The sequence below is a fragment of the Hippoglossus stenolepis genome, chromosome 3 (genome assembly GCF_022539355.2).
Source record: "Hippoglossus stenolepis isolate QCI-W04-F060 chromosome 3, HSTE1.2, whole genome shotgun sequence".
Lineage (NCBI taxonomy): Eukaryota > Metazoa > Chordata > Actinopteri > Pleuronectiformes > Pleuronectidae > Hippoglossus > Hippoglossus stenolepis.
In genome coordinates, this window is record NC_061485.1 from 410,387 (window position 1) to 420,477 (window position 10,091).

Genomic DNA, 10,091 nt, shown 5'->3' on the forward strand with positions numbered 1-10,091 from the left:
AGAAACTAAAACAAACCTCTGGTGAAGAAGTGCTGACACACACGATGAAGACACAGACGAAGATGTGAAGAGAGTTCTTGGTGATCAGAGCTGACGACATGTCAGGTGATGTCAACATGATCACATGACCTCTGCAGCAGAGGTCACACGGCACTTCCTGTCTCTGTCTGCTGCACCCGGCTGCCCCCCCTCTCACCTGAACCAGGAGGAGGATCTGATGCTGTGAACGAGTCTGTGCAGAAAACCTGCTGCTGAGTTGTTCAGCTGTGAAACACAAACTCTGGAGAAGCTCTGGAGACGAGTCTCTGGATTTGACCTGGAGCTCAGGTCTGAAAACTGTCATGACAACAGAGTCATGTGACACCATGACGAGTCTGAATCAGTTTGAAAGTCACGACTGAGACTCTGACTCAGATTCTGGTTCTGACATGTGGAGACAGTGTTAACTCAGGTGTGTGTGTGTGTGTTTCTTCATCATTAAACAGCATGAGGATGATTACTCACATTAATTATTAATACTTTATAATATTAATTCACCTCTTAACGTCCATGTTTACCTCCTCCTCCTTCTTCTATCTCTTCCTCTCTGCCTTTGCTGGTGCGTCACTGCCCCCTGCAGGTCAGTGGAATAGTGTCTGAGGCGATCAACTGAATATAAATAGAAATTAAAGAATTAAATCCAGATGTTTGTTGGATGTTGCTGTCGGACATTTTCTCTTTGTCCTCTCTCTCTTTTCTCCATCACACATGAGAGGACACTGTCGCTCGACCACAGCTGTTTTCTTGATGCACATCTGGTTGTTTCCACCCGAGCAGAAACATTTTCTCCTTCTGAGCAGATATTTGATTTTCTCTTTAACTTCACTTCAGATACTTTAATAAAAACACTAATGCTGTGAAAATAATCTGTTGTCAGCTGTGGCTCAGGAGTGAGAGCGGATAGAACGTCGCTGGTTCGATCCCCTGGTCCTCTAGGTCACATTTTGAAGTGTCATTGGCAAGACACTGTTTGTCCTGTGAAGCAGCAGCAGCAGGTTGTCGGGTCCGACTCGTTCAAACAGGAACATGTGGGAACATCCAGGCGAGGGGCGGAGCCTGTAGAGCAGCAGGGGCGGAGCCTGTAGAGCAGCAGGGGCGGAGCCTGTAGAGCAGCAGGAGGCCGGACATGACGTATAAACTCTGCTGTGGAAAGATCAGTGTTGTTGTTTACAGCTCCTCCACACGTCGGTAACACGTCGGGAACACGTCGGGAACACGTCAGGAACACGTCAAGTGTTTTTGGAGTAAAGTGTTTTTAGATGCAGAAGATTTACCATTTAATAATAATATAATAATTTAATTTATAAAGTTCTTTTCAAGTAACAAACACAAAGAATTTTACAAAAGTGAGAAGCTGTCAAAGGTAAATCTGGAAACTATTTGTCCCCCAAATAAATATTTATTTCACAGGATGAAGCTGCTTAAAGGATCAAAGTATTAAAGTATGTGAGGTTCTCCTCCGCTGACACTCTCAGTACAGTTTCAGAAACTCATCAGAGGAGTTCAAAGGATCTTGTGGGTCTCTGAAGACCCAGGTCCTGAGGATACATTCCTCTTCCCTCCCTCTCCTCCCTCTTTCCTCCCCCCTGTATAAGTGTTGACCAATTGCCAGTGACAGTCTTGTCCTCTTCACGCTGCAGCTCTACATCCAGACGACCACCTTGACCATCTCCATGAACCTCAGTGCGTCCGTGGCCCTCGGGATGCTCTACATGCCAAAAGTCTACGTGATCATCTTCCACCCAGAGCTCAACGTGCAGAAGAGGAAACGCTCGTTTAAAGCCGTTGCCACGGTCGCCACCATGTCGTCCCGACTCTCCCACAAGGCCAGCGACCGGCCCAACGGCGAGGCCAAGACGGAGCTGTGTGAAAACGTGGACGCCAACAGTAAGTAGAGATCAAACGTAACGACACAACGTGAGGAAGCTTGTGATGATTGAACTCATATTTTTATTCTTTCATAATTTCACCTGCTGGAACAGAAATCAACACTGAAAACTTGTAAACTTTAACATGTCACATATTTAATCTTTCACCAGCAACAGAGACGCACTGCATCTAATCAGCTGTTACATTATTGATAATAATAATATATAATAATAAGTTTATCATTTTAATAAATAAGATCTTTCCTATGGAGACAATTGTTTCCATGGAAACAACATTCTGACTTTAACCAGATCAAGACATTAATCTGACATGTTTACGTTTCCTTATAACGTCATCGACATACGACAGTTACCACCTGATGATGTCACATGACCTGAATTCAAGATGAGAAATAACGAGGAGTTGAAGCTTTTGTTAAATAAGAAAACACTTGAAAGGTAAACATTAGCTTCTTTCATTTAACTTTCAGGTTTTAAAATTCTGGTGTGAACGTTGGACGTAATGTTGACGTGAGTCATAATCAGACTCTGTGACATGTTAACGTCATCAGATAACATTAATACCATATTCAGATTATTGGTGTCCATGGAAACTTGTTGTTTATTTAAAGGAACAGTTCAGCAATGACAGAAATCCTCTTTTTAAAAACAGGGTTCACTGACGGATCTTTTGAAACTAATGTTTCTCTCTGGAATGACACAGAAATTAAGCAGCTAACGCTAACAAGCAGCTAACGCTCACCCTGGCTAAGGCTTAGCTTTAAATCGGAGTTAGCTAACATTGTTTCAAACGACGTTACCGTCACTGTCCACATATTTCCCTGTGTCCTTTACGTTTGCATAGTTGTTAAACAATAAATCCACTAGAGGGCAGCACAGAGTTGAGTTTCTGATGACTACAAACATGGCGACGGTGGAGGAGGTTGTGACGATGCTCGTCTTGTCGAGAAGTGACATCATACAGACTCGTGTAGTTTCTCACAAAAATGTACATAATTGTTTGAATTGTTTCTCGTGTGCGACAGTCCTCTCACTTGAACTACTGGCTACACTGCCTCCCCGTGGTTTTTGGTGGTACTGCTCAATTTCTCTGTTTTGTCCAAACAAATACGAACAAAATGAACGCAGAGTACGGACAAAAGGTTCTGACCGTTTCCATACATGTTGAATATAAATGAGACTTTAGCCTGATGCTAACAGCTACGTTAGCTCCAGGCTAATAAAGCTTCACTTTTCACACTGCAGCTAGTGGGCTGAGCTGTTAGCACGATGCTAAGTGCAAAACAGAACCCTGGGGGGGCTTCAGGGGGAAACAGCGCTGCAGCAGAATCCAACAGCTGGAGTAACTAGTGACTGATTCTTCAGACGTAATAAAACATAACCTGCCTCCATCCTGCTGCTGTGACGTCATCAAGTGACCACACGCCCCCACTTTCATATTCAACTGGGAATGACGTCATTTACACAAAGTGTTTAGACTCAATGTCTCTGATGTCCTGCTGAACGTGAACGTGGCTCCAGACGAGGATCAAACTGGACATTCAGGTGAAAAACTTGGTGTAAATGAGTCGAGTGGAATTTGAAAGTCGGGGCTTGTGGACGCTTGATGACATCACAGGAGCAGGTGGTGGTCTACTGAAGAATCCGTCTCCAGTTACTTCAGCTGCGATGGATTTCCAACACTTTGATGACACCACTTGGTTTTGTGGACTCAAACCCTCCAGCCAAGGATTTTCATTTTTGGGTGAACTATCCCTTTAACCTGAACTCTTCATGGTGGGTTTCCATGACAACCAGCCTGCTTTTCAATGACCTGAGTTTATATAAAAAAGGAAACTGATTCTATGTGAAAGTACAAATAAGACGTGCACGTGTTTATTTGATCAGTTCGGCTGTGGCTGATTCACTAAATCATGTTTTTCTCCGACAGGCTAATCTCATATTAATCTGAGGTAAGAAACATTAATCTTCTTCTGCTTCGTCGTCCTGAGTCCGACCTTCATGGGGGGGGGGTGTTAGATATATTAAACATTCCTCCGCTGCTCTTTATCACCATCTTTCAATTGGCTCATAACTTTTACATGAGCAGGAGAGGGAGGTCAGGGGTGGTCAGCTGCTCGCTGAGTTTCTGGGATTAAAATCAAACCATTTAAAAAAGAGAATTTGAATTTAATTTTCCAACAATCCTCTGAGTTATGACATCACATCTGATTCAAACCTCATGTATAAACTTTATTCTTCTTCTGTGACGCTGCTGGTGTTTGTTCTGTTCAGGTCGAGCAGCGAAGAAGAAGAAGAGCGTGAGCTACAACGACCTCGTGATCTGACGGCGTTCCTCCATCACAACCACGAACTGAGCGACAGGAGGCGTCTGTTGGAGCAAAGGATCTTTTCAGTTCTTTCCTTTTTCCGTCTCATGTGTTTCACCACAGACGCTCGGACGCTGGAGCAAAGCATTGTGGGACGCAGACGTTGACTCGATCAGAGGAACGGTGATGGAGGAGGAGGAGTTTTTAAGAAGAGGACGATGCGATGGTGGGAAATATTTGAGAAAACAAAAGATCAAACAGAATCTTTTTGTTTTGTCGTGGCTGAGAACAAACGGCGGCGGACTCGTCTCATCACAGCTCAGACGGCTCAGAATCGTCCGTGCGTCCTGACGTGGCGTGGCGTGGCGTGGCGTGGCGTGGCGTGACCTGACCTGACCTGACCTGACCTGACGTGACCTGACCTGACCTGACCTGACCTGACCTGATGTGACATGTCCTGACCTGACCTGACCTGACCGGACCTGATCTGGCGTGGCGTGACCTGACCTGACCTGACCTGACCTGACGTGACGTGACGTGACGTGACCTGACCTGACCTGACCTGACCTCACCGACCTGACCTGACCTGATGTGACGTGGCGTGACGGCCTGGCTGACCTGACCTGACCTGACCTGACGTGACCTGACCTGACCTGACCTGACCTGACCTGACCTGACGTGACCTTCGTCCAGAGCCCGCCTCCTCTCGTATCCTGACGTACTTCCAAACAGCAAGTTTTCCAACCTCCCGTCGACCCGTTTGTTTTCTTTATGTTTTCTATGTCGTCCGACTTCAGTTGTTGATTTGAGTTTGATTTGTTTTTTACGATGGTTAAGATGTTGATGATGAATCGATTTAGTTTCTTTCTTCTTGGATTCACATTTTACTTTACTTGTTTTATTAAAGCCATATTCTCCACTCTGAGATATCGAGGGCTTCGTTCACGCTCGGAAATCTGACGCAAACGTCATGTGACACAAATATCTTGTTGACAAAAAACATGAAAACCCAGATTAGATCAGATTAAATTAAATTAAATTAAATGATTTCAGATTAGATCAGATTAAAGTGATTAAGTCTCTGACACAGTGACCTCGCTCTCAGGCAACCTCCTGATTGGTCGATTTCTCTGCCGTTTCCTTCCACCTCACTCAGTCTCAGTTTAAAAACATCTGTTAAAGGCAGCCACCAGGGGGCGATCCAGATGGTGGACTTCACTTTAAAGGAGCTGTCAAGTCGTCGATGCACAATATATAAATATATATACATATACATATATATATATACGTATATATATATATGTATATATATATATATTTGTGTGTATATGTGACATGTAACAACAACGTTCAGAGTTTTTCAAAGAGACTTGAACCGTCAGAAATCTTCATCTCAGTCACATGACGTGAAAAATCTGATTCTTCAAGTGAACATGAAGCAAAAAAATATAAAAATCTGTGTTTTAAAATCCTTTTTGTTCAAATGTCTGTGGTCCCTACATGTGTGTTCCTTCTCCACACACACACACACACGTCGACTCCTGCAGTGTTGTGTATGTGCCTGATGAAGATGATGAAGATGATGCTCGTTGTTGCCGTCGCTGATGTCACAGACACAACAGGAAGTGATGATGTGGAGGTTGTTGCATGCCTGGTGTTCGATGTTGAAACAGAATCAGAAAAAAGTTTAAGAAACTGTCGCTTCGACTCAGTTGATTCCAGCGTCAGTTTTTATTTCACCTTTTCTTCCTCTTCTCTCGGCAGAATATGGCTTTGATCTGTTTTGTTATTTTCCTGGAAACTACAGGAAATGGAGAAAAAGAAGAAGAATATATATTTAAAAAAGAAAATACTTGTAAAAAAAGAAGCATGTATGTTTTCTACTGTTTGTACTCGGTACCTTCATGTTGCTGCTTCTGAGATTTCCATCTGGCCTCATGCAACTCTCCTGTGGTGTCGTCCGAATGTATCCACATGGAATTAAAAGGTTTGGTTCTTTTTTATATGTAAATGCTCTGAGGAAAACGTGGTATTTGTGTATTTGTGTCTTTCTCATCGAAGCTTGAACGGCCTTGAGAATTATTTAATTTATTTCATCCCTCGTTCCTTCGTCTCTTTTGTACAAAATCATCATTTGCCTGAAAAAAATGTCTCGTCTCCGTTTTCTTTTTCCCATTTTCTTTGCTCGAATCCAGATTTAACACGGTTTCTTTTGTGTTGGAATAAAAAATGTAAAAAAGTGAAGTGGATGAGTGATTTCAGAAGATGAATTTGATTGAATTTTATGAGGAAGGATCCTGAACTAATCTAATATAATCACCTGGCTGATCTCAAACATCTGATACATGGAGACAAGGTTCATGAGAGAAGACGGAGCTCGTCATCGAGGTGAAGAAACATCCACAGCATCAAGAAGCTCCGGGATCACATCATCAGAGCGTGTACATTCATGTAAAGTTCAAAACTTAAGGCTGTAAAGAAACATGGAGTCAGTGAATGAGCCTGAAGACGTTTGTGTGAAGCTTCTGACTCACTGACCTCTGACCTAATAAACTTTATTCTGTCTCATCCCAACAAACAAACAAGATGAAGTACAAATACTTCAGAGTATCAAGTCTCATGAAAAGTGAAGAGTGTGTTTTCAACAGAAGTAAATATGAACCTTTTCGCCATAAAAAAGATGCCACAGCCACTAGAGGGCGACGTCCAGCTGAGCCCTTACAGCTGCAGAGGAGCTGGAATAGAGGGGGGGCACATCTGTGATGGGGGGGGGGGCTCTATGTCCAAGGTTTTGACTTGTTTAACTCCACAGGTTTGAGTCTGTGACGATCCTCTAGTCCTTTATCTCCCAGTGAGACACAATGTCCCTGCAGAGTCTCGACATGCTGAAGTGATTCAGGATGTAAAGATGGAACCAGTTTGACTTGATCTGCAGAACCACAGGAACCAGTTTGACTTGATCTGCAGAACCACAGGAACCAGTTTACTTGATCTGCAGAGTTCCCACCACAGAACGAGTTCTTACTGCAGGACGGAGTCACGTCAGTAAGAAGTGACGTGAGCAGCTTGATCTTTTCATTATCAACAACTTTTTAACTCTTCTTCTTTGTTCTTCTTCTCAAGCTGAGTCCCCCCCCCCCGGTTTCTACTTTCTTCATAAAGGACGTAAAGAGTGAAGCAACAGAGCAGAACTAACAACAGATCAAATTAAACAAACAAACAACCTTTTCATGTATTATTATATTATGTAATATTTACTTTATTCTATTATTTGATATTATATTAATATAATTTCTGGGCTATGTTTGTACATTCTACGATCCAGGACTGAAATTAATTTAATATCTGTATCTGTGTTCTTTTAACTGTATATAAAGTTTATAGATATAAAGTTGCTAATATAAGAGTTTGAATCTGAAGACGATGACACAAGTGAAAACACTGAAGATGTGAACGAGCTGCAGTTACCATGACAACACAGGCCAGAGCAGAGGGTGGTGTGTGCTCCTGTAACCACACACACACACACACACACACACACACACACACACACACACACACACACACACACACACACACACACACACACACACACACACACACACACACACACACACACACACACACAGATGGGGGAGGGGGAGAGAGAGACCTTGTGCACCTTCAGGTTTCAGCTCTGACGAGTTATAATAAAAACTATTAGAGTGTAAAGATGCTATTATTAATAGATATAGATATTATCATTAATTAATAAGTATTATTATATTATATTATAAAATAATAATAATTATAAGAAACTTGCAGCATCAGTTTCCTGTTTTATCTACTTCTCAGAACACATCTTTATAAAAAGCTTTTATCATGTGAGGTCTTTTATTATTTGTATCTTTATATAATTATTTTTCTCTGATTGTTTGTTGTAAATTACTTTGTTACTTGAAAAGTATAAAATATATGATCTATATTTGGAGATTTAAGATCAAAGAACCTTCAGGTTCAACATGCGTGTGTGTTTATACCTTTAAATATAAAGGATATATATATATATATATATATATATATATATATATATACGATGTCATTGTATTACAGCTGCTGATAATAGGGCGGAGATGATGGAATATCCTCCGGGACACAAACGTTGCTCAAGGTCGATCGGGTCGCGGTGTTACCACGGCGCCGCCTGAGGAGGGAAACTCACATTTTCCCAGCGGCACCAAACTGTGAAGCTGACATTCAACAGCCGGAAGCTCTGGTGATGAACGGCGCTGGAGGGCATCGCCGCCACATCGACCTTTTCTTCTTCTGCTACATATAATCTGTCAGACCTCCGTCAGCTGTGTTCACGTCATGATGAAGATGAGTTCCACCTCCTTCCTCTTCAGATGTAAAGTTCAAAAGTAAAAAGCTGTGAAGCTCTGACGGCTTCGTTCAAAAGAAACAGCAAAGATTCAGATTTAGTTTCCAGGTGAAAAACTTGATGCTCCTGGTGCTGATGGTCCCCAGAGGATGAACCCTACAGGCATAAGGATCCTCTTTTCATCTAGCGCCATCATCAGGTCAAATAGCACACTTACACCTGTAAATAAGATATGGTCGGTTTGATCACATGACTGTTTATGTAGATTCAGTGAGGACGGATTGTGACGTGGATTTACCTGTCTTCTGTGTAGTGACCAGCAGGGGGCGACTCCTCTGGTAGTTTCTATAGAAGTCTATAGAAAGTGACTTCTCACTTTATAACGTCAGTAAACATTCAGGAGTTTCTGTCTCAGTCTCTAGTTTCAAGTCTTCTTCAAACAGCTGATGTTCATTTAGTGAATTATGATCATTTAGAGTCAAACAGACCATAAAGCACCGGGGGATACCCACAGTGTGATTGACAGCTGGTACCGTCCAATGGGTGGAGGTCCTCAAAATATGGCGACTTCTAGTTTAAAAAAACCAAGATGGCGCTGAACAAAATGTCAAACTGAGGCTTCAGAGCAGCAGCTCACAAAAAAACTCAAACCGCTTGTTGAGGTTGTTGTTGTTGTTGTTGAGGTTGTTGTTGTTGTTGTTGTTGTTGTTGTTGAGGTTGTTGCTGTTGTTGTTGCTGAGGTTGTTGTTGTTGTTCAGACTGGATCGTCCTGCTGATCAACTACAGACAAATGATCCAGACTGTTTCTGCTAAAAAGGTTTAAATTTAAAGAAACAGGATGTTTTTCTCCTTCGTCTTCTTCTCTCCATCATCCTCTCTGTCCCTCCATCTTGTCTCCATCTTCCTTCTCATTTTTCTCTCTCTGTCTGTCCTTCTCTGCCCCCCCCCCACATCCCTCCGTCCTCTCAGTGTGTTTTGTCCAGATGCTGTAATGGGACGTCTCAGTGAATCAATGACCCGAAGCAGAGACCGACAGAGACAGACGAGGATTTCAGGAGACTCTTCATCTCAACTACAGGCCAAGGACAGGCTGTGTGTGTGTGTGTGTGTGTGTGTGTGTGTGTGTGTGTGTGTGTGTGTGTGTGGGGGGGGTTTACTTTTCACAAACAGAATTTTTTTATTTGACAGTCAAATAAAACACGATTCACACAATAGCTTCTAAGAACATGAAACATATTTTCGATGGTTAGTTTCAGATTTGAGCCAAAGTTTATTATTATTTAATCATTGAATTTGTGAAAAAATGTTACTTAAGGTGTGTAAGCAGCTTGTGGCCACTAGGTGGAGACAAAGTCCTGTTAGAAACCTCCTTCACTTGTCTTCTGTTTGTTTCCTTCTTCTAAATGTTTGATGCTTTCACATCTCGACTGATTTAATTTCTCAACAGAACAAGATGAAGTGAAATTAGCAGCTTCTTTATTTACATGAACATTG

The 10,091-nt window shown here is 42.3% G+C and overlaps 1 protein-coding gene across 3 annotated transcripts in view; it reads left to right on the forward strand.

Moving 5' to 3' along the window:
* The window catches only part of LOC118105430 (metabotropic glutamate receptor 7), a 103,353-nt gene extending 98,715 nt beyond the window's left edge, over positions 1 to 4,638 (forward strand). For 2 of the 3 annotated variants that reach the window (XM_035153185.2, XM_047339221.1), the window contains exons 9-10: positions 1,680 to 1,926; positions 4,203 to 4,638. In XM_035153185.2, coding sequence (XP_035009076.2) covers positions 1,680 to 1,926; positions 4,203 to 4,255 — 300 coding nt within the window. In that variant the 3' untranslated portion in view covers positions 4,256 to 4,638. Of the gene's footprint in view, positions 1 to 1,679; positions 1,927 to 3,858; positions 3,881 to 4,202 lie in introns of all 3 variants that reach the window. The other variant, XM_047339220.1, reaches the window with a different exon arrangement.
* Positions 4,639 to 10,091: the final 5,453 nt, after the last annotated feature.